This window comes from Oryzias latipes, chromosome 1, assembly GCF_002234675.1.
Source record: "Oryzias latipes chromosome 1, ASM223467v1".
In the NCBI taxonomy this organism is placed as follows: Eukaryota; Metazoa; Chordata; class Actinopteri; order Beloniformes; family Adrianichthyidae; genus Oryzias; species Oryzias latipes.
Genome location: NC_019859.2, coordinates 16,027,173 through 16,052,899, shown reverse-complemented (window position 1 = coordinate 16,052,899; position 25,727 = coordinate 16,027,173). Strand labels below are relative to the sequence as shown.

The window sequence follows — 25,727 nt, the reverse complement described above, 5'->3', positions numbered from 1 at the left end:
ATAACTTTTTCTTTTACAGTACAGTACTTACAGTGTACTTAAGTGGTATTTACTTGGTACTTATAGTGTAATTACTGGGTACTTACAGGGTATTTACATGGTACTTTTTAATCGAATTTACTGGGTACTAACAGGGTGTTTACATGGTACTTTTTATGGAATTTACTGGGTACTTAAAAGGTATTTACATGGTACTTTTCATGGGACTTACTGGGTTTCTACATGGAACTTTTATGTGTCTACTTGGTCCTTACATTGTACTTGCTGTGTATTTATGTGGTACTATTTGGTTCATACTTATATGGTACATACTGGGTATTTATGATATACTTACTGGGTATGTACATATTGTGCAACAGTGTCTTTTGTGGTACTTACCACATGTAAGAACAAGTTAAGTACAGATAAAGTACCTTGAATTTAAGTCTGCACTTGTTGTATGTTTCATGGTATTTACCAGGAATTTACCCCAGAAACTACTCCTTAAGTACAATGAAACTGGACTTTAAAAGAAAGTTAGCCCTATTTCCACTCAACTACATGGGACTTTCATTACTAAATACAGGGTATATTCACTTGAATAGTACTTGGTACCTTCCCCTTAAGTACAATGAAACTGGACTATAAAAGAAAATCAGCCCTATTTCCACTCTATTACATGGTACTTTCAGTAGTAAATGCTGGGTATGTTCACGTATTACCTTCCCATACAGTGTACATACACACTTGGTCTTTTAACCTTACCAAATGAGACAATGCTAACTTGTTGGTACGGGTGAAGTAACTCCATTCTAAAAACATATTCTGGTCTGGTTCCTTCTTGTAAAATGTCTCAAATTTAAAGAGAAACAAGACAGCAGTGAAAACAACAATCTTTAATATGATACACTTCTGCAGCATACAAAGTGTCATCACCATGAAATTTGTTTAAAGTACAAAAAAGTAAAAAGGAGCATTCCAAAGAACAGATTTGTTTTCATATTAATTATCTTTTCTTCCAGAGTTTTGTGTTGTTCCAGGAATGATTCACACTCCTTTGCATAGCTCATGAGTTTGTCACCCACCATGAAAACAGGAAATGGCCCCAGATCCTTACCTTTTCCAGCCAAAGTCACTTCTGCAATAGTTGCAGTCAAATCTATTGCATTTTTGTCTATATTACACTGGCGACATGTGGGGTCGTGCTTTTTGTCCGTCGAAATTCCTTCAGCAGAGTTTGGTAATGTAGCAGGACTTCTTCCGGGTTTGTAAAAATCAAAATATAAGCTCAAATGAACGTAAAAACCATAATGACTTTGATGAAGTACAAAGCATATTTTAGTTATTTAATCATTTCTGTAATGAGTTTGATAAATCTCTATGAATTCTTTATTATTTTGACTGCAATGCTGGAAATCAATCAATTATCCTCATTTATAAACATGATATATTATTCACAACTTCACTTTTTTGATGAAGTACAAAGTATATTTTAGTTACATTAAACAAAAACAACAACAAAGAAAATAAAGGAAAAATCAAAATTGCCATAAAAAAAATCTACTTTGCAAGAATCAAAGAATTACAAAAGTAATGTTTTAATAGGCAATGCCTGTGTGTATTTCTTCTTTATAAATATTATTTGCACCTACAATTTGCATTAGCATAAAACACATGGCAACGACCATGTAAATACCGAGTAGACACATTGTAAGTACTGTACTGTAAAAGAAAGCGTCACCGAATTCGGATTCGGCCTTAGATGTGTGAATCAGACAATGAATTTTGTTCTTTCGGCGGTTTAAGTTTCACCGTCCACACTCACTAAAAGGTACGTAACTCTTTTACAACCTCAACAATAAGTCATGAGTGGACTTGTAATTTCTGATTTGCTCAAAAGCAGGTTTTCCCTTTTTATTTGTGTATTGGGTTTTTGAATTTTTCGGTACTCTCAGGTTAGAAAATAGTTGAAAATAGTAGAATTTGTGGCATTTTTCATGTTTTTATTTTACTGTATGTTTCCTGTTGACGCTTTTAAAGCACCAGTTTTACTTAGTTTTGAAAGTATGCTTTTGGAAATATTAAAGTAAGAGTGACGTGATTACGATGAATAAGTTTAAATTTAATGTTTCTGTATTTGAAAGTAAAAACAAAAATGGGTTCACTAGATTTGTTATCTTCAGCCTAAAGCAGGGTGTGTATGTCAATTGGACAACAAGTACCCAAAAATGGTTGTTTGGATGGGACAAGAAAAATGTAGTGATGTTAAGTCTTTTCATTGGTACATCAACCTGCCAATCAATAAATTATTAATATAAAAAAGGGGATGTACAAATATCAGCTCAAATAAAACAAAAACAACTGATTTGAACAAAATCCCCTCATAAATTAATGAAACTTTTGTTAACTCATTTTTTATTCTCTTTTTGAATTTTGTTTTTTTTACCATATTGAAACCTTCTGAAACCCAGTGGACTTTTGAGGAACTGCAACATTTGGCCTCTCAAAGTCCCACTCTGATCATTTTTTGATCTATTTTCAAAGCATTCCCAGTGGTCTTATAATTATGATTATGTTGTTTTTTATCAAAATGAAAAAAAAAAAACCTTTGTAGTTTTCTAGGACATAATTTTCAGAGCGGCAGAGATTCTTTCAAGATTCCCCTCTAAGTTGTAGGCGGGACTGTTGACGCAGAGTGAGCCTCCTTTCATCTCCCATCATCCCTCTGTGTACACTCTCTCCCATTACCGAGGCAACAAAAATGGCGAGTAACAGAGCGGGGCAGCTTGCGGGCGATGGTTGTACCTAACAACTACATGCCTCTCCTGATTCACCTCAGTTTGAATAAAGAAATACGCAGAAATGCAGTTTTAATCTTCTTTACATTTTTGTCCTTCATCATGAGAAAATTCTGCAAGAACATGTTAAAAACACCCAAAAACCCTATTTGTATTGGAGTGGGTCTTTACATTTGAAAACAGAAGATTGAGGCTAGTTTTTGTAATCATGAAATGTGTCAATAAGCAGGTAAGACATTTGTTGTCAGCAATGCTCTGCAAATGTGTGAAACATTTTTTGGAAAAAAAACTTTTCAGACTTTTTTACAATTTCTGGTGTGTTTCTTCTAAATAAATACACAAGCTGAAACCGAACTGCTTTATTGTATTGTACTTACAATGACAGAGGAGACATATTAAAAGAACCATAAACTTGTTTTTTTAATTAGGCACAATTGCAATTAAATTTAGGCACATATAGAGGAACAGATGCATTAAATTATATCAAGTCAAAGTTTACTTTAATCACACAACAAAGAACTTGTATTTAATCCGAAAACCCTACCAAATTCACATACTATTAGTTGTAGTGGAAAACAAAGGGTTTAAAACAAAGACAAAGAAAAAGCGAAACATGAGTTTACAGTTTTTACATTTGGAGGATTGTATACCAAAGTGCAGAAACCCTTCAAAATCTCTATATCTGACACTGAAAGAAGCTTGGATCAGAAAACAGGGGAGTCCATCCATCAGAAAATAGCTCAACAGGTCTTAATCCAAAGCAGAAATTGTATGTTTTTGCAATACAGAATAAAATGGGTTTTTTTTCTTCTTATGAACGATTAAAACCAAAAGCATGCTGGTGTTTTCACTGCAGCTGCAAAGATGTTCAGACTGTTTGCTGTTTGTTCATCCACAAGCAAGAACCTGACAAAAAAATTGTTTATAGGTTATTTTTGTGTTTGTGTGTCTGTCTGATCGCATATATACTGTGCCAAGTCCTTTAAAAAGATGTATGTATTAATTGAAATAAATTAAGATATTTGATTATATGATTGACGTTATTTTGAACTTATACCAGTTTGAATGTAAGTAAGGGCAGAAGAACACAGAGCAACATTTAACTAAGCAAAAGTTTAAAAAATCCTGAAAAAGAGATTCTTATGAAAGTTGGAGGAGATATGGAGCAGAAATAAAATGGAAAAATGTCCACATTTCTGTCTTTGGACACATAAAATCCCATTCTCAATTTTCACAAATTTATTTCTGTTGAGTTGAGATGTCCGTCACTGAAAGGAAAAACTGTTTATCTCATCTTTTACGACGGGCACAACTGAAATCTGAACAACGTTTTTTTTTTCTTGTTCAGAAAACAAAGGTTTTACTATGAAAAAAACGAAGGCAATTGTCTCAAAGTTGGACACAGATATTTCCTTATAAATCTGTTCCAGAAAAATTCCAGTAATAAAAACATCCACAGCTGTCTACATTTGAATCAGCACAACTCTCAACAAATGTGTTTTTCTTTGAACATCCAAACAAGTACTTTCCTGGAAGCAGACATGCTTCCTCTTGGCCTGTTGCTGCGGTGGTTAGCCACCTGCAGAATGAGACTCTTCATCCGGCTGCCAGCTCACATCTGCCAGACATGGTCCACTAGAGAGCAAGGCGCTCACTCGCATAATGTCATCTTCTTTCTGAATCCCATGCATGGAGTTTCAGTCTTTTTGCTCCGCCTCCTGAGCAAGGCATGACTGACATGTTGCTGGGTCTGATCATTGGGGAACCCCAAATCCTGTTAGGAACATAAACAAATTCCAGAATGATGCAGAATCAAAGGCAGACTCAAACTAGGCCGACCCACACAGTTGTGGGTGGTCAGTCGTGATGTCAATGTCTGGAAGATGAGATCCACGAGTAAGGCTTGAAAAAATAAACCAACACGGACTTTAATCACATGTATTATTAGAGGCTGAAGCTGGGCTTCACACAGTGTGTCAGACAGTGTCTCTAACTGCTGATATCCGCCTTGAAAGCCTTAGTGAGATTTAAAACGTTTTGTTCAAATTACTCTTGTAACAGAAACGAAATTCTGAAGTTCTTCTAAGACTGAGAAGTAATGTAAAATTTTGACGAGATACAAAAGTCCCAACATCGAGCACTATCCTAGTTTCAGAGAAGTCTTGAGATCTGGACTTCTGACCTGCAGTATTTTATATATAAATGTGTTTTCCTGACATAGCCATGCAGTCGGCATCCCAGTGAACTTCAACTGCAAGCCCTTTTGATGCAATAAGACATGAAATGTTGCAAATGATGCCACTCTAATCTGTCATGGAAACACTGAACATCTAAAGTCTGATTTTTTTTCTTCCTTGAAATAATAGCCCCATGTTTTATAAATGACTATGTGTTTTGCATATTTGGGAGGGTTTTTAGATTCTGAATTCAAGGTGGGAATTCAGTTTGTGTTCCAAATCCAGATTTCACAGCTCCTATGCTTCTTTTCTCCTGTTGCCTTCTGAACAAACAGGCAATGGTACATTTGGAAACATTTACAGATTACTTAATAATGATCAAAAAGTGAATACCATGAGGAGACTGGAGCTAATATAACGTGTCAGAACAAGGTGATCCCACGGGAAACTCCTTCCAACTGACCAGGCCAAAAACAACAATCATAAAGGATTATCTCAAAGTCCATTTTACTTTTTATGACAAATACCTCAGATTCTGCAAGCTTGTATTTGTGATGCAGAGAGAAGAGAGAGAAAAAAACCCCAATAATTTTATCTATTGCACCTGATGCTTTGCAGTCTGTCACATCAATCGGTTTTCGTGCTCTTGGTTACTTTGCTACTCTGGCCTGTCATATCTCATCTGCTGCGGTTCCTTCAGACATTTCCACACTAATCAGTAACAGTGTGTCCACATGCCTTTTTTTCCCCTTGTGGACTCGAAGCAGTCTGTCATTTTGAGAGTCTTTTTATTCGTGCTTGCATCTCATGAAGTGATGAATGAGTTTGAAATTCCACCGAGCAGTGACCCGCCTTGCTCTGGTCCTCCAGTTCACTGTGATCCCCTTACAGCCTTTCTTCAAGGCATTTTATTATGTTCATTACATGTAATAAAGCAGAAACATTGCAGTCTGATCATGTTGATCAGGTAAATCAAGGCAATTGTTGTTTTTTTCTCTTTTTTACTTTGATTTTTTAATAAGAATGTCCATTCATCAAAAAACTCAATGAAGCATTCAGAATTGATGGTAGGTGATTTACAGGGAAGTTTTTAAAATATAAATGCAGCAGTCAGATATTTCCGTAAAATAAAAAAGGTGTGAAAATGTTTACTTAGGTAGAAGGATTCCATTAAAATTTAGGTGTTAATTTTGCTATAAATTTTTGTCAAACTTATTAAATAGTTTATTTAACCCTAGTATTTAAAAAATGATGATAAAGTCCACATAAGGTTCCTGTTTTGGACAGGTTTATTGCCAGCCCATAGCTAGTAATCTTAGAATATTTAACTTATTGCTCCCCATATTTTACCCACAGTAAAGAACTTTGGGGGAATAATTACATTTTTGATTACATCCATTATACATATTTCTCCACAGAGGAAAGATTGTTTCATAAACTAGGCCAGGGCGGCCCATTCCCCCTGCATAGATTAATACTATATTGCATTAATATCAATATGCTAAAAATGTAGATATTCTATTATTCTTATTATAATCACTATACGTGCCAAAGTGCATGCAACTTACTATTAACATGTTTGAATCATGTACTTCTCCTCTATTCTTGATAGTTTATTTATTATGTAGTTTTATGCCTCTGTTTGGTGCAGTGCGCTTCATGTATTGTCCCTCTTTCCCACTCCCCTCCGGGGATTACCTGGTGGTAATGCTGGTAATTAGAACAAAAAATAAAGATGACTAATAAAAATATTATTAGTCTTATTTTGAAAAGTTTTATAAGTTTGGTTTAATTCTACAATCTACTATTGTTTAATCATCCTAATTTTTTTGTAACTTTTTTTTAGGTAATCAATGGTGGCTTTTTTCACTAAGCTTTTTTTTTTTTTTTTAGTTTTCGTAACTTAAAAAAGTCTGCTATTATTTTCTAAAAGAAGCTAAAAGATTTGGTTTGTCAAAAAGTAAATATGAAAGAATAAAGTATTTTTTTCTGACAATTAAAGCAAGCTTTTGTGTCCCTTAAGGTGAGGTGTTACAATAACTTCTTACATGAATTCCGGAAAAAGACACTTTCAGAGTGTATTTCTGGCGAAGGCATCTGTCTGGTGTGACTCTTTCATGGTAAATCACTGTCCACTCAGGTGACTAGTAAGGCTAAAATAGTAGCACTTCTGAGCGTCTACAGTTACACCAGACAAGTCCAATACTTCCTCCCACTCCCCAGTTCAGTTGGTTACCTTTTGTGTTTAACAAAAGAACTTGACACTTTGAATTGGACTCTGTGATGGATCGCCTTTGAGGTCAGAAGCCTTTACTGGTATACTGGTTTCCTCCCTGTTCAGCCAAGCTTACAACACTGAATAGACCAAGAGTGTGTGTGTGTGTGTGTGTGTGTGTGTGTGTGGGTGGGTGGGGGGTGGGGGGGGTGAAGACTAAAGCAATATTAGGTGGGAAAAGGAGAGTCATTGTGGGAAAGCTGTTTTTCTGAGAGTTCTGTTCACTTTCATTAGTTATTGTGTGTGCATCCATCAAAATGAGGCTTTCCATGTAATAATAATGTTCAGAAAATTAGGTGATCCAGCAACATACTTTAGCTGCCTAGAATGAAAGAGCTCAGTTCGCCGATTCTGCAGAATCCTGGTGCAGAATTCCGAATGAAACTGCAGTCTATATTTTCTGCACTAACCTTATCTCATCCGGCATGTGCGTCATGAGGGATGTCTTTCCCATAGAGGGGAAAACAGTGATTATCAGACTGATTGTAATTGTAAGTTATGAAGTAAGGTCATATGAAACTTGAACTTTTAGGCCTGCGTTTGAACGCATGTAACCATTTCCTTTAGAAATGAATTCTTTCACGTGATAATGAGGAAATGTTCCACTTTACTTATAATAGACCTCTTAAATTTTTTTCTCTCTCTCCCTATTTCCTCTGCATCCCCAACCGCCTCGCAGTAAAGAAGGGTCAAGTGCTCAGTTAAAATACACAGTGTATAATTTTATAGCTCTTTCCCAAAGGAGCTTCTGGTGCCGGTGTGGAGACGACAATGCGGGAGCAGCAGTGCCGCGCACAGATTAGTTTCACTCTTTGTCAGTACTGGATAGGGGCGGAGGAAGCAAACTCATTAGGATCCTATTAAAAAAAAAGTGTCTGAGATCATAAAGCTGCCGGCTGGAAGACGGAGTGCTCACTCACAGCCAGACGGAGACACAGTGGAGACCTCCTAAAGGTCCTTTTCTTTTGACCAACTTTGACTCTTCATTACTCCCCTTCTTCACTGGACTCTGCCCATGGCAGGCATTCTTCTGAACATCACATCAGCAGTATAAATTTTTGCCTCACCATCCTTGCCTCTGTTGCGCTCTTGGCAGCCGTGACGCATGGACAGAGCGGGGGCGCACGCGCCTTATTGAGATACTCTTTTTTTTTTTAATTTCCCGACACAAACTTTAAAGTTTTTGGTTTTTCCCTCTCGACGTTGTATCGAGGATGCTTGCCACTACTTGGAATAGATGCTGTGTTTTGATGTTTCTCATCGTCTCCGTGAGGACAGACGCATCAGAGGGGCGCCCGAAAGAGAACTCCATCAAGTCTGGTCTCATCGAGGAGAAGCCCACAGCGGCCACTAACCGCTCTGCTGTTGTCACCAAGAAGCGCAACTTCATCCCGCAGGTACACTTTCACTTTTTTTTTTTTTTTGGTCTGTAAAATCACATATTTAGGGACTTTTACGCATGCGCCAAAACAAGATAAAAGATCATATTTATTCACACCCAAAAATATAACTCACGTTGTGAGAGCTGTTATTAGAACTGTGGGAGCACTGGACCTCTCATAAACCTTAATTGCCTCTCAAACCTGACGCCACAGTCGGGTGCAGCGCACTTCGACAGTAAATCATTGATGGCAGCAGAAATGTGAGAAAAAGTTAACACTTGGGGTAATTTTCTGTCTGGGACCTGGTGTCATTAAAGCGGACCAGACGCTTGCTGGGATTATGAGATTCCGTATGGGGCCGCTGGGATACACTTAGTAGCCACTCAAAAAGTTATCAACTCATGCTGCTTCGGCAAAGTGCCACATCAATGCAACTGGAAAGCTGGGATTAAAAGGAAATAATAAATGAAATGCAGATTTGTCTGTTGTGTTTAGTTTAGGAAATGCCTTATTGTGGTTTTTGTGCACATGGCACTGGCACATCTCCATATCTCCCACAATCCATCTATCATCCTAATCAGATGCTTTTGCCTCAACTTTGTTTTTCTGTAAGATAGTTTGCTGTGATGCCTAAATGCAAAATGTGCAACACTTACCTTTGCAATTGTTTAACTTGGTTTGAAATGAATTAAAATGTTATGAAACAAAAGTGCCTTTTGTACAAATGTTGATGTGTTTGTGGCACACCGAGAAAGTTTTTGTAATTTGTGTGTCTTGTAGTTTTAGTCAGATCTCAGCCACAAAGTAGTAGCACTTGTTGTGTAGTTCATAAACTCAATTTGCCACATTGTAGCCACAAATGATTCTGCATCTTTGTGTTACTGAATTGTGGGTCTGTCCCTTAGTTTGTGTAATTGGAGAGCACAAAAACATGTCAAAGATGACCATTTTTTTTCCAAAGTGACTCACGATTGAACCCCCCCCCCCCCCCCCCCCATACCAAAAGCTTTCAGTGCTGATTAAGGTTTGGCTTAATATTTGGAAAATAGCAACAACCTCAACATTTCCTTTACGTTTTAGAGTACGTTTTAGAGTACATTTCCTTTACGTTTGCCTTTAACCACATTTATGAGGATGCTGCACATATACGCTGCAGACAGACTTATGCTTATGTTGCCATTCTGCTGACATTTTTTGAGTTGGTGGGGTCTGGCTGGCAGATTTTCACACCTCTAGACAATTTGCAGGAAATAGTTGGATAGTGAGCTCTCACCACATAAGCCATCTTTTCTTTCTTTCTTGTGAAATGGGAGGAAATGCAATGCTTCGTTAGGGCTATCAAATTTTTAACAATATGTTTTTGATATTATACTGCCACTTGTTTGAATGGCACACATTTTAGAAGTGTAGCCTATCCAGCTTGGGAAAAGACAAACAGGAAACTAGAGTGTAATCTGGTGTTGTCACAACACTTGTGGGTGAAAGTTGCATTATTCACCGACAAACAAAAGCAGGTTTTAACTGTTTCCTGGTGGTAATATCCTTCTTGAATGAATCCCTCCATTGTTGCATCTGACTGACTGTAGTAAAACTGTCACCAACCATTTTACTTGTGGCCTTTGAGAAAGAAAAAAGTGTCAGACAAAATTACAATTGAGGACAGCAGTGATTTCTGTCTGTTTGTTCAGCTGAGTTCAGTTTGTCCGGTGATTGCCTGAAGGATGAGGTGCCTTCATGTGTTGGTTCTGATGAGAAATGTCACTTCACAGGGTTACACCTTGTGGATTACCACTGGTAAAATCAGCTCAGAGTTTATCTAAACTAGGTTAAGCACTCAGCCTTATAGTCTCCACTAAGGCGCAAGTAGAAACACATGTGACTATGTATGATGAAACACATCAAACTCATGGTTTGTGTGAGTGACTTGTGCACAGTCATCTCTATGTTATGTGATACAACCTCTGTGCTTTCAGGGTCTGTGAAGACAGTTTACACAATGGCTTTGTTTATTTGACTTCTTAAGGCCCCACAGTACTCATTAACACCATTCATAGGTTCAGGTTACAAACTGTAGCTCTGAAGGTCCAGAGCATTTGTAAATGTCAGAGGATGTTTCCAACTGAGGGATAAATTAAACTTAATGGCTGAATAGTTAAAACAGCTTCAAAATTACATTTTACATCAACAAAATTAAAAAACGAGTACTTTTAGGGGAGTGATTAACAGTTTTGAAAGTTTCTTCCTAAAGAAAACAACTTTCATGACTCATTAATGTGGTTTTTTTGTGTGTGCCATAAAGCAAACAGCAGGCCTAGCTTGGTGGTTATGGGGAGTTTTACTGTTATCTATTTTTGGCAGATTGGTTCCAAGTTCCGAAAAAACTTTGATTTGATCTTCAAATGAGATGCATGTCCTCCATATGTTGGGCTTATAGGAGGATTTTTCAACAACTGCAGTTCCTGTCTTTTGCTAAAAAAAACAAGCAAAACCTGAAATTGAATTACACTTTTAGTTGCAGATGATTTAGGATTACCCCGGTCAATCAAATACACATTAAAATAGAAAGCCCCACACTGGAACAGAAAGAAAAAAAAGTAAAGATTTGACATTCAAAATGAAGGGATGTTATACCAATGAATGAGTAAAAATAACAAGCCTGAAACTTTCAACTGCAGAAACAGCAGAAGTGATATGGTCTGCTTGCAGGGTTTGGTTTCTGTAACACAAATACCTGGATTTTTGTAAAGGTCATGGTGCAGATGTCGGTCGACCTCTGATCAGGTAAAGCGGTCGACCTCTGATCGGGAAAGCGGTCGACCTCTGATCGGAATATTGCACGTTTGGTTTCTGCCTTGCCTGTCCGTGTTGCAAAATGTCCTTGGGCAAGACACTGAACGCTACATTGCGCCTGGTGGTTTTGGCTTGGCGACAGTATTCGGCTGCTGAGGCGTGTGACTTTTTAAAGAGTTTTTGGATGTCTGCCAATCAAATTTGAAAGATTCTCAGACTATCATACTCTCGCTACCCAAAATGTCCTTTAAATACACATACTCACTGCATGTCTGGTTAGTCCTTTTAGCGTGGAGAGAGATGTGCTCCTCATTGTGGATACACGGTCAAACCAAAATCATTCCCTCCCAAATGTGTTCCTCGCAGTGAATAAGTAAGTTGAAACATCTACAGGTTATCTACAGGTAATTTCAGACTAAGGTGTTCCAACAAGAACATCCTGCAGGTAGCTCATTTGCTGTGATTGCATGTTAGAAGGATGCCTCATTGATATCAAAACAACTTACATAAGAAGTGTTTCAATCTAAAAGTGAAGAGTAAAAAGATCCTCACCAGCATGTTTTTTTTTCACTACAGTCTCTGTGTGAAAGTGCTTTTAGACTGTCTTCATTCCCTTAATCCAATAAATACAGTGTTCTTTATCTGGTAACAACATTTAGCTTTGTAGCTTTTTTTTTGTTCTGCTGCAGGAAACAACGCCAGTCCGTTGGGATTCTGTCAGTAGGATTTTGGCAATTAAACACGAGCTCATTTACTTCAGGATAACTTATTTCATCATCCTTCTTTTCCTGCATTTCAAACTCTCATAAGTATGTTAAGCAGAGGTGGCAGTCATAGTGTTATTTTTATGCATTGCAGGCCATGTCGGTGGAAAAGTATCAACACTCTGGAATGGGTTAACAGACGTAAATAAGGGATCTCAAAGACTGAGAGCGAAGGTTCAAAGCCCTCTATATCCTGGAGTAAATCCCTTGCAGATTGTTGCTCCCGCACATTTATGTTTCCTCTTCAAAGCAACAGTGTTTTACCAGCACAAAAGCAACACAAGATAGGACCGGGGGCTTCCCTTATGGATCTCCGTCTGTCTTTCTCTTTATCGTCACACCAGCATACCAAGAGAGGATTTGAAGTGTTCAGTTTTTAACCCTCTTCCTGTGCACTTTCCAAAGCTTTGCTTTTATGTGTGAAGGTCGTCAGGGTAAAAAATAAGGGATCAACAGAAAAACACGTGAGATGACTTTTTTGGATGCAGTCAAATGACGGTTCATTCCTCAGAAGTTGCAAATGGGGCGGTTTAAACACGACAGGATAAGGCCAGATTATCAGCTGTGGTTTCAGGGGTCAGGTATCAGTGCATTTCAAAGGGCTGACATTCAGATTGAGCTGTGATGGAAGAGGTGAGCCCAGGTCTTCTTCATCTGCAACACTCTTTCCTGCCAACATGCAGTCTGTGGAACCTGATGCAACACCACGACAAAATCAGAGCAGGTGTCATGAAATACCGCCGGAGATACGTCTGCATATTTATCTGTGAAGCTACAAAAACACCGGACTTCCCCATTAAGAATTTGCAAAACATGGTTTTTTGAACGCAAATAGAGCCCATGCATGTCCGCCACCTACAGTTGGAAGAGGCTTTGTAACAACTGTCAAAGCAGTGCAAAATTCTGATATATGAAAAACTTGGTGTCATATAATTCCGCTTGGGCACAAACTGCAATTATTAATTTCTCCCCCATGATTAATTTTCAAGCGGTTGGCACTTCCTGGAATTAAAAGGGACATCATCCACATGTCACTAAGAAATCCAAGTCCCCGGATTGGTCAAATTTTGACCTTTATCATGCAACATGTATTCAGTGGTTGTGCATTTTGCATAAAGAGCCTGAATATGGTCATAAAAACTTGCATGAACATGAGAGTTGTGAACGCAGAAGCCCAAAACCTTTCATTGGTAGTGGTTGCTTGAACACGCGTTGCTGAGGGTGGAGTGAATGTCGCTTCAGCAAAGAATGTCCCTGTTTCTTGTTGGACCATACTTTCCCCAGCAGTCTTCTGGACATTGAGAGTTTCTTGGACTAAGTATGTTACTCCAATCATCTTGGAAGAAGGAGTTTGTAAAAAGCAAAGAGCATATTAAGTGAGCTTACAGCGATAACTAAAGTTATAGCAATAATTTGTCATCAAGGTGTTCTTCAAGGGGCTGAGTAACAAGCTACTATTTGTTTACTTGGTACGGCATCTGAGCCGGGAGGCAATTAGTGTCTGACAGGAAGCAGTGGGAACAGGCAGCCAGCTTCTCTTCAAACACCCGTCTCTCCAACTAATTCTCGCATAGTTGATCTATAAACAAATAAAATGCAAAATGGTAGTTTGTGGCATTAGTGAGGGTGTGTGATGTAAGTAAGCTGGGATGTACAATTGCATTTTCTGCACAGATGAAACGCTGGGAGCTGTCGGACATCCAGGGTCAGGAAGGTGCAAACCAGAACCGAAATATGTCCCAAATCTTTTTTTTTAATTGCCGTCTCCCCTATTTTTTTTCAATGACCTTAGTATGTTGGTTAATCTCCCTGAATGTTGGCATAAACACGGATTTGAGCATAATGCTTACTTTTATCCACATGCTGAGCATTTGCTTCCTGTCATAATGATGGATGAGCATTCAGTTTGATATTCCTGCTCGTTTTTCCACTGCTGCACAAGTGCCTTCACACATTTCAAGCCTGAGAAAGTCAACTGTGGCAGCTGTCCAGCAAGTCTAATCTTGTTCTTTTTTTTTGAAGCTCAAATGTGCATGTGAGAACTTCCGATGTGTTGCTGTAGTGCTGATGAATGTTGCAGCTGGTTTAAGTCGCTTCATTTTTCTTCTTTTCTTTCACATCCGGCTCCTGCACCCAAGGTGATGTTCTTCAAAATAAGAGTTTCTCACATGTGGATGGGTTTTTACAGAAATATAAATGAGAACGTGTTTCTTGTACTTCCCACAGAAACTTATTTCAAAATAAAATCAGAGCGTGATTAAAGATACTTACCGGATACATGCAGCTTTTATTCTTTTGTTAGCACTTGTCTTATTTCTTATTTTACTCATCTTCTACAGTGTTGTTAATGTTTTTCACTTTTTCCAAACACTTGTTCTTTCGCATGTTGTGCAGGCAGAACCAAAAAATAAATAAAATAAAGCAATAAAAGAGGTAATTTATTTTGTCTTTTGTTTTGTATGTTTTTCCAGCAAGTGTATCCATGCAGTAATGACAAGGAATGCAGTGTGGGCAGTTACTGCCACAGCCCCCAACAGAGTCCCTCTCGCTGCCTGTCCTGCCGCCGGAAGATGAAAAGATGCAACCGAGACTCTATGTGCTGCCCTGGAAACCGCTGCAGTAACTGTGCGTGTGAATTCATTCCCAAATTAAAATATATACAGCCTGATGAACTCAGGGGACATTCTAAAACTTGGATTTGCAACAAAACCTTTTTTTAAAAAAAAACAGTTTTTTAAGTAAAAAATTTGATCTTTAGTTTGCCTTTTCTAAAAGATACTTTCCTTTGGACCATTAAAGATAAATAATATTTAACCCAAGTTGTCAAATGATCAGTTAAACAAAAAACAAATGTCCACAATTCTCCTAAGCAAACCAATTACTTTAAGTTGGAACGAAAGAATTGCTCCAGTGGAGATGTTTGAGGCTTCACGCCCCACCCTCAAATTATCCAGTGTTCTGAGAAATTCATTTTGGCAACAGGGCTGTTATTAAAAATGTATAAGAGTTAAGCTTCACCTCTGTTCCTGTTTGTTTCTGTGCAGATATTTGTGTCCCAGTGTTTGAGAGCGTGCTTTCGCCTCACATCCCAGCTTTGGACGAGCACAGCAAACACTCCACGAAATACCACAGCTGGAGGAAGAAAGGAAAGGCACAGGCTAAGCATTCGCTGAAAGGTAAAAATCTCCTCTGCAAACCATTTTCAATGTTCTCATTTTTCTCACTGCCATCCTCAACCTCTGTGGATGAAGTCATTACAGCATATCTTCAACAATCTAACGGCCATGCCAGTCCGCAAGTGATGTTGATAGAGGGCCTTTTGGTGCTGTGCCCAAAACATACCAGGCCAGCTGAGAACAAACCACAATGCATGTTGCTGTTCTGCACTGTCACAAAACCACAGAACAGTTCTGCTGACAGCAGCACACAATGTGTGACACACAAGGAAAGAAACCACAGAACCCAGTTTTGGTATGTCTGTTGCAATAACTCATTGAACCTCCTGCTTTGTGTTCATGCCACCTGACAGAGGTTATTTTTAGAGCCTGTTCCTGATGCAGTGGGTGACTTAACTCTAAATGGACCCTTTAACCAACAGAGTTTAAAGTAGAAATCAGTGTTACAACAACCTAAAAGTTGCAACTGATTCATTGAATTGCCTTCATTTGTTTTTGACTCTTTTTTCCTAAAAGTCATTCTTTTATCATCTTTTGATCTATTGTGAAAGGGTTCCCAGTCGTCTTTTAAACACAATTATGTTGTTTTTATGTTGGACATCATTTGGATCTAGCTGTCTACAAGTGACTGGAGCCGAGCAGGGAGCTTGTAGCTTGCTCTTGTAGTTTCTGTCACACCTACAATCTTTTTACAGCTGCATTTTTTCGTCTGCTCTTCATTCACAATGATTGGAATAAAAAAAATCCTTAGAAATGCACCTTTAAGCTTAATTTTCTTTATATATGTCCTCCATCATTAGAAAAACTACCACAAGAACATGTGAACAATCAGTTTTTCTTTATCAGAGTGCATCTTTAAACGCTCTAGAAGGTTCTTGCAAGTCACTGCTTGAGAAGTCTCCACCCAGAAGATCCAGGATATAAAACTATGAATTAATAGTTCATCACTGGCAAGACTAAATATTGAAATAAGCAAAGTAAGACATAAAACATTTCAGAAGCATGGCTTAAAGGATGAAAGTAGTTTTACTTTTTAATGCTTCCTGTGACTCTGACGAGTCCAAATATGATGGAATCTGTGGAATTTTTAGGCGCGATACATCCCCATGTATGTTCTTTTTAAATGGCAGTCAGTGTAAATATTTTCTGCTTGTTCTATAAGAATTTCTATAAGAATCTTTGTGTTTGCTCATGTAACATCTCCACCCCTGATGCTCAGAGTTTGTGGTGTTCTTTCAGGTCACGAGGGTGACCCTTGCTTGCGATCGTCTGATTGCTCGGAGGGCTACTGCTGCGCTCGCCATTTCTGGACCAAAATTTGCAAACCAGTGCTGAGGCAGGGAGAGGTGTGCACCAAGCAGAGGAAGAAAGGCTCTCACGGCTTGGAAATCTTCCAGCGCTGTGACTGCGCCAAGGGCCTCTCCTGCAAGGTGTGGAAAGACGCCACCTCCTTATCCAAGTCCAGACTCCACATGTGCCAGAAGATCTGAAGCTGAGGCTGCAGCTGTCAGTGATGAGGCCTCATCCGTCGATCAGTGAAGGTTTTTTCTTAAAAAAGAAAAAAAAAAGAAAATAGTTGGCTGTTTTGAAAAGGAGCAAAAAGCTGACACTAACAAGAGACAGAACAAACTTTTAGGGTTCAAGCTCTCTTTTACAAGAGGAGGCCGCTCAAGCACATGTACACACAGCATTGAGATAACACGTCTGAACTGCGTTTATTAAAAAAGAATCCCTTTTTCATAACCTTCAGGGAGCTGCAGAGATATTCAGATGAGCGGTGTGGACCAAAATGAGGCCACAGATGTAGCAACCTTCATCAAGCTTCATCCAAACAATCTTAACATAGTCTAAAGATTTTATGTTAAACATTTCTGTTTTCATGACTGGATTTCCTCATTTTTTTGGGTCAAATTTCCATAATTCCATATACATTCAGTTATTTCAAAGCTTAAAAATGTCAACTTTTGCTGTTAGAAACTTTCATAACCAGTAACAGTGTTTTAATCCTTTTAATGACAGTACAGGCTGGTCACCTAGAGTGATAACTTATTTAAACATTACATTTAGTGTTCGAACACCAAAGAATGGCATTTTCTACAGGATGAGCAGTTTCTTATGATGTTGCTATCATAAAACAGGAACTGAAGCATCGTATTTGCTGCAGAAAGCTTGTATGATCTGCCATGATGTAGCTTCTACCAAATGTCATCCAGCAGTGAGTTAAACTGAGGATCTGCTGCAGCTGTTGTGATGTTAATGTCAAAGCTTCTGCTTTTACAGTCACCTGACCTGAAGTCAAGGAAGGAATGAACAAGTCATTTACCATTCATTTTTTGTGTTTTTTTCTTACCATATATTTTCATCCCAAACTTTTTGGAAACATTTGTGGCGCACCATTAAAGTTCGAACATGAATCTTTTTAAAGTATATTTAATTTCCCTAATTTTGAACTTTACAAACAAGCATTAAGATTTCATTGTTTGAAAAATTGAATGTTTGTTTTAAAGCATCAAGTATACATACTGTTCTGTTTAAACCTTCTAAAGTATCGATAAGCTCTTATATTGTAAATAGACTGGAATTAGCATATATTTAAGGATCCGTGTATATCATGTACATATGTTTAAGATTGAGACAGTACTATGAAATATTTTAGGTAGGAAGGGTAGGGTTGGATGGCAAATGCACACTGAAGTAGTAGACAGCCAGGAGAAAATCTGCCATAGTTCTGACAAATTTCCCAGACCGGATGAATCGTAACAATGTCTCAAATATGTCATGTAAATGATGTGTAAATGGTGAGAAGATGAATATCCCACTAATATTTTTTTTGTGTGTGAATCCTTTGCGTTGATTTTACTTCTTGTATTTACCTTAATGGATGAATAAAAATATTGTTTTTTGTATTTATCATCACCCTTTGTTTCTTTTTGCTTGATCAATTTAAATAACCTAAACATCATGCCTAAAAATATGTTTTAATTTTACTGTGGCCCACAATAAATTATAATATTTTACTCATTACAAAAGACACATTTTGAAACACATTTTCATTTCACCTCCCACTCTGTTTACTTGTCAGCAGCTAAGAACATTTGTGAGTCGATGCACATTATGCACTTCATTACTGCCACCAGCAATAATGTGAACCTTATGTTGGAATTTACCTCTTCAACTTCCAGTCAAGTGACCAAACAGTAAGAAGCCACAGAAAAGTGAACGCAAGTTCAAGTTTCAAACAGTGAGGTAACAGAGTTGATAAACTAAGTCTTTAGTATTAATACTTTCCATGAGTTGAATGGACATTTTTTATATGAAATATGAATTTAATTTCTTTTATTGAAGTTCTTGAAATGAAAACATACAGCCAGAAATAACTAGTTTTGATCCAGGTTTTTGTTGTTGTTGCATGGAACAGTGTGCACAGAGCCTAAGAGAAGTCTGCATCCAAGGACACTTCATCACTGACAGAAATACTGCAGACACCAAGTGTTCTGTTGATAAGACACTCCCAGTTCGCCGTCCTGGAGGCTCAAATTGCACTCAGTCTAGTAAGGGGCAAATAAATACATGAAAAAAACACATTTATAGCCAGATGTTAGACAGAAAAAGTCCTTCAAGTTTGTTTTTCATGGTTTTCTCTTCTACACAGTCAATGTGCATAAACAATATGGAATAAAAGTCCCTTTTAAACCATTTAAATATATTTCTAAATGTAGTTAACATTCTAAAAGTAATTAACATGAATGATATTTTTAGACATTATCTCTACATAAAAAAATAAAACTTGATAAATTTATTTAAAAAAAAACACTTGTTTATTTCAAACTAATGTGTCCTGCTTATTAAACCCCAATAATGAGGGTAAAATTGGAGTTTAAATTGTGATCGGGTGACAACAACCTGCAGCCACAAAGTGCGTTTGTCTGCTTTTCAACGGTCAAAACAAAAATCTATGAGGGTCATTATAGCCTAATGCTTTGCAGATGTGATCTATGGGCAAATCTTTGTACCCTTGTTCCAGTGAAAATGTTCAGTACATATTTGGTTTAATAAGGACCACGTATCTTTTATGATGCATGTTATGAAATGATGGTAGAGCAGGAAGCTCTTTGAAAGAAAAAAAGGGGCTATTTTGAGAAAATAATTGTATTTCCTGATTGTGCCCTTTTTGAGAAGTCCCAGGAGAGTCGGTCTGATTGCAAAATCAGAGAAGTTTTAACAGGCTTTTGTTCTCACCCTGGTACTAAATTACATTTATTTATTAGGTAAAAACAGATTCTATTGTTCTAAAACTCCAATTTTCCTGCTCAGGATGATTCAACTGAAACACAAAAGTTGTTGAAAGCTCCCTCAGTAACAGTAACTACTTGGAGGGATTTGTACTAGTTGTTAGAAGTAGTTTGAATGTAATATTAAGTTTACGGGACCCAAGGAACTTATACAGAGTTGCAATATGTCAAATTTGACGTTTATAGTGTTTCATGGGTTTTGTTCCATAATTCTCAATGACACACTGTCAGTTTATATTTTCATCACAATATATCCTGCACTTAGTGAGCTTTTTTTTTCATTAATGTGGCTTCTCTGATGTATCAACCAGACGCTGATAAAATGTTTGGTTGACAGAGCTTGAGTTGAAATTTCTGTCTCCCACAACTCCTATTTTAGAAACCAGGTTTTCCCCTCTATCACTGCCTGACCTTAAACATTTAGCGGGAAAACACTCTTGAAGAATACTTTGAAAGATGTTGAAGTTTTTAACTACTTAAGACCTCCACATTAGTGGAAATCACATTTTGGGCATATACTCACTGGGCATTTTATTAGAGTCCCTTTGCTGGTATACCGGGTTGGACCCCTTCTTTCTTGACAACTGGCTTATTCATTGTTGGCACAGATTCAACCAGTTACTGAAAACATTCCTCAGAGAGTTTACTCCATGTTGACATGACAGCATCACACAGTTGCTCCAAAGTTGTCGGCTGCACATCCATGATGCCAATCTCCTGTTCCACCACATTCCAAAGGCTCTCTATTGGGTTGAGATCAGGTGACTGCGGAGGTCATTTGAGTCCAGTGAACTAATTTTCATGTTTCACCCTTGTGCTATCTCAGATGACCCCACACTTACATTGAGGTGTTCTCCCTTCCATGACAAAGGTGGATAAAGGTGGAAAGATTTCATGTAATCCATGGACACCAGTGAGGTTCACAAATCATTGAAAAAAAAAAAAGCTTTAGCGCACTGTCTAGTGGGTCTAGATGACCCAACTCCCAACGTTAAAGTGCCTAGGATAGCACAAGGGTTAAGAAACCAACCAGAGAGGATTCCAGTCGTATGACACGGCTGTTATCCTGCTGGAAGTAGCCATCAGAAGATGGTACACTGTGGACATAAAGGGATGGACATGGTCAGTAACAATACTTAGGTTGGCTGTGGTGTTGTAACCATGCTCAGTTGGTACAAAGGGGCCCAAAGCGTGCCAAGAAAATATCCACCACACCATCACACCACTGATGTTAATTGTTCATCAAGAATAATGCAAGAATTGTTAATTCTTAATTGTTAATAAAAGGCAGGACCTATCCATGATTTTATGTTATTGATGTCAAATTCTGACCCTACCATCTGAATATGGCAGCAGAAATGGAGACTTATCAGACCAGGCAACGCTTTTCCATTCTACTATTGTCCAATTTTGACGAGTCTGTGAATTGTAGCCTCAGTTTCCTGTTCTTAGCTGACAGGAGTAGAAGCCGGAGTGGTCCTCTGCTGCTGTAGCCCATCTGCCTCAAGGTTGGACTTGTTGTGCGTTCAGAGACGCTTTTCTGCAGACCTTTGAGTTACTGTTGCCTTTTTACCAGCTCCAACCAGTCTGGTCATTCTCTTTGACCTCTGACTACAACAAGGCATTTCTGCCCACAGAACTGCTGCTCACTGGATATATTTTCTCTCTTTCTGACCATTCTCTGTAAACCCTAGAGATGGTTGTGGGTGAAAATCCCTGTAGATCAGCAGTTTTTGAAATACTCAGACCAGCAAAACAGTCTGGCATCAACAACCATTCCATGTTCAAAGTCACTTCAATCACCTTTCTTCCTTGTTCTGATGCTCAGTTTGAACTGCAGCAGATCGTCTTCACCATGCCTACATGCACTAAGTTGCTGCCATGTGATTGGCTGACTTGAAATTGGTGTTAACAAGCTTAGCTCAGGTCTTCAGAGGTTGAAGGAGATGTGAAAAAAGTGCAAACTCTGAAAAATGATCACTTTGAAAACAAGTTTACCGGTACTTTATTTCTATACTTAGAATCCATTTTCTTTATTTTTTAACAATAAAACTTTACAACAACTTTATACGCTGCTGCAATTTAATATTAAATACTTTTTTCAATACAAATGAAAAAAAAAGGATAATTTATTTTCTCAAATTTGGTAAACGTTCAGTTTGAAATCTATTCAAAGCTTTATAAGGTTGTGCCGTCAGAACAGCCATGATCCAGTATTTTTTTTCTCCACACATGCTTTCCATTGTAAATAATAATTGCACCGTATCTTTGTTTGGATAAGATTTCTTTCAGCTGAAATGTTGGATCCTTTTTAGTCTGGGTCGACCTTGAGAAAAGGATGCATTCAGGTTGATCGGAGACTTTTAGTCTCTGTGGAAAGAAAAGGCAGATACAAGCTAGAAAAGTACTTTTCTCCAATTCCAGGCCACCCACAACTTTTGCAGTCTCCACCAAAACCTGCTAATGAGAGAGTGGCTGTCACTGGGTCGGCACTTTCCAGTGGGTGTCAGCAGAAAATACAAACGAATACAAATGAGGGAGTTCACACAGGCAGGTCTCTGATTGCCCGTAAACTTGCCAGCTAAATAAATATGCTAAATGACTCAGTGGAAGGCTTTGATTTCTTGCCTGTGTTTGCATCATGCAAATCATAAATTTAATTTGAGTTTGTATGGCTCATATCATCTCCTGTGGCAGAGAATGAAAGTCTTCTCTAGCGAGCAGACACAGTGATATCATTGTGAAGTCTGCTGCATCACTAATGTCAGATCAACCAAACAGTTTCTAGAGGAGCATGAATCTGAAGATGTCATCACTTTTTGATGTTGATTACAGAGAATTATTTGTTTGGTTCAAATCTTTGAGCAGTTCGCACATTCTCATTTTCCAGCAAAAGCCTTTCAAGTGTAACAAAGAAAAGCCCCCAAAACAAGGAAACAAAAGTGTTGCAAATTACTTGATGTACACATTTAAAATGTTGTGTTGATAACAGAAAAGAGGAAATGCATGCTTTAACCCCCCAAACCCTTTTAGGATTTTTTTTAGTTTTCTCTCAGACTAATTCCATTCACTATTTACTGCAAATTACCACTTCCACATCAGATTTAAAAAGTTCATTACAACCCTACCAATAAGGACAAAATATAACATCGATATTATTCCGCACATAAAGTTTAAAATTGTATAATTAGTAGTCTGGCACAATGTTTGGCAGCTTCCCTTATTTAACAGCACCAGTTCTAATCAGCAATTGAATTCAATTCAATTTTAGTTATATAGCCCAATATAACAACACAGTTCTCTCAACGGGCTTAAGTAATCAGTCTGATGCTTAGCTAAAAATAAAATCTACCGGTAAGCTTTCTAATCATAAAATTTTAAATGTATTGTAAAAAAAAAGTTCATGTTAAATCTGTTTTTATTTCTCCAAAAAACAAAACAAAGCATTATTAAATGTCATTGACACTGTCTTACTAACATTTGTAACATACTACAAGCAACATTAACACCTGAATTTATTTCAAACTACTTGAATTCACGTAGATGCAAAGTTAAGATTATTTTGAAACCGAAGTATTTTAGTGCATATTTGCATCAATAAATGTCAAGGGGTTAAAATGTGTATAAAATAAATATCCCAAACCTGCACGGTGCCCCCCCTTCTTAACCCATGTGCTACCTTAGATGACCCCACCCTCGCATTGACGTTTTCTCCCTACCATGACAAAGGTGGATAAAGGTGGAAAGATTTCATGTAATCCATGGACACCAGTGAAGATCAAAAATCATTGAAGAAAAAAGGTTCAATGCACTGTCTAGTGGGTCTAGATGACCCAACTCCCAATGTTAAAGTGCCTAGGATAGCACAAGGGTTAAGGAGCATAAAAACCTAGACGGCCCCAAGAAAAAACAAAAACACCAGACATGGTAAAATGAAGAGGTCTGGAGAAAGCCCAGAACCAAAAAAATAAAAATCAATACCAAGAAAGGCAGAATCTGGTCTGGTGACCATGGCCATAGGGACAAGATGCACGAGTAGCAATGAGACCACTTTGAAGCACACAGGAAGTAAGTAATACTTGAACGTCCTTGAAGCAGACAAGTTGCATAGTGACCTGAACAATGGGGCACAGGCTGAAGCGATGGCAGATCAGACAAGGCAAGGTTAAAGTGGTAACTGTTTGATTTTTCCAACTGGGTTGTGTAATGTGTGTGGGTTTTTTTTTTTTTTTTGGGGGGGGGGGGTGTCCAATAATGAACAAGAGGCAAATCTGAGTGAAGACGTCATCAAAAAGCCTAAAAACAAATGGCTACAAGTTAAAACATGGAAAAAACTTGACAAAGTGACACATGAATTCAGTGAGATGAATCTAAAGATAGTAATAATAGTAATGGTGAAAAAAAGTAACAAATCTTGTTTCGGAAGAACGAAACACACTTTCACATAGACCTTTTATTGGAAGTGGGTGTAAGGTAGGGAGGGCTGGTGCCCATGAAGGACCCAAAATGCCGAAACGGGAGGCACAGGGTTCCAGGGCAAGGGGTTTAGTACTCAAAAAAAAGCGCTGAAGAGCAGGGAAACAAAACTAAACTTACTGTGAGCTAAACAGAAAACCAGGGCATAAGACAGTAAGGGAAGAGACAGTATGGACCAGCACAAGAGGAAGGCAGAGACAAGACTTATATACAGACAGGACTGACAAGAAAAAGATGACGACAATCAGGAGAGATTGGAACCAGGGCAGTAAAAATCAAAAACATGAAAAAACAGGAAACCTTCACAATAAAGCAGGAAACAGAACTCAAATCATGACAGTGACATAACAGAAGCAAGAACTAATACAAAGAAACCCAAACCATGTCAGTGGGCTCCGAGGCCGATGTGAAAGTATCTTAAGATGATGTTTACAACAGTGAGTAACTGGGTCTTCTTAGAAAGATCTCACAAACAGACAAACAGAACCATTTCCGAACATACAAAGCTCCTGAAATTTCCATCTCTGAAGTCTGCTTTAAGAAGCCTTAAAGCAACACATTCATAGGATGAAACAAAGTCAGAAGGCTGTCTTTAACTGACAGCTATAAATTTTGTTCTAACACCTTTTTTTTTTTAAATATTAAGACTATTTAACTCCAGTGTCGTGTTGAATCCAATTGCAGTGCCTTGAGCAAAAGAAAAAATCTTTTTTCACCCTCAAAATTAAAACTTATGTGTCATAAAATGGGGCATATATTGAAAGAGAAGACCTGGCGCCAACCTTTTAGATGTTTATGGTCCAATCAGATGTGATGAATAGACCTGAACAATTCGCATAAAATGCTTTCCTCTTTCTACACATGTACACATTTTATTTTTTATCATTACAGCACGGTTCCCAGTTATAATTTTTTTCCATGAACCCCCCCTTCTTAAGAGCATGCAGTGCAAGTAAGATTTTTTCTTTTCTTTTTTTTGTTTCACATCGGAGGTTATTCAAACAGAAGAAATCTCACCGCCAACTCTCAATCCTTGAACCTTTTGCTGGTTCAAGCCCTGCTTTTTGTCAAGTCTCAATGCCTGCCTGTTATTAAACAGTTGCATTATCCTTGATGAAAATAACACAATATGTGTTGCGGAACTCAAACTACCCAGAGACACACTATGGGAAGTGTTGTGTGGACACAGTGTGGTGAGATGTGACAGATTAGGCATTAATGATAAATATCTACAAATGAGAAAAAGCTGTGATTTTGTGGAAAATGAACATGAAAGGAAATGCTGTGACTCTAGTGTATACAGTTTTTTGGCTTTTATTTCGCAGAAAAGAAAAAGAAACATATGCACGTACATTTTTTTAACCAAATGCAGCGTTCCCAATCTTTCTCAATGCTAGTGAGACACTGAAGCAGTTTTTATGCTTTTTTATACTTTATGAATGGAATGGTAAAATGCAGTTTCTGTCACACATTACGGGCTAAATCCCTGATTTTCCCATCTTTAACCCTTGTGCTATCCTATGACCCCACCCTTACATTGACGTGTTATCCCTGCCATGACAAAGGTGAATAAAGGTGAAGAGGATTTCATATAATCCATGGACACCAGTGAAGATAA

General features: G+C 38.0%; 1 protein-coding gene across 1 annotated transcript; it reads left to right on the top strand.

Moving 5' to 3' along the window:
- Window positions 1-8,117: 8,117 nt before the first annotated feature.
- On the top strand, window positions 8,118-18,257 carry dkk2 (dickkopf WNT signaling pathway inhibitor 2). The gene is made up of 4 exons (XM_023957408.1): window positions 8,118-8,626; window positions 14,637-14,790; window positions 15,210-15,341; window positions 16,581-18,257. The coding sequence occupies exons 1-4, from the start codon at window positions 8,444-8,446 to the stop codon at window positions 16,829-16,831; spliced, it is 720 nt and encodes a 239-aa protein (XP_023813176.1). The 5' UTR covers window positions 8,118-8,443; the 3' UTR covers window positions 16,832-18,257.
- Window positions 18,258-25,727: the final 7,470 nt, after the last annotated feature.

Coding starts and splice junctions, on each gene's coding strand:
- dkk2 (XM_023957408.1), top strand. CDS start 8,444: ATGCTTGCCACTACTTGGAATAGATGCTGTGTTTTGATGTTTCTCATC. Junction 14,791..15,209: donor TGGAAACCGCTGCAGTAACT/GTGCGTGTGAAT, acceptor GTTTCTGTGCAG/ATATTTGTGTCCCAGTGTTT. Junction 15,342..16,580: donor GGCTAAGCATTCGCTGAAAG/GTAAAAATCTCC, acceptor GTGTTCTTTCAG/GTCACGAGGGTGACCCTTGC.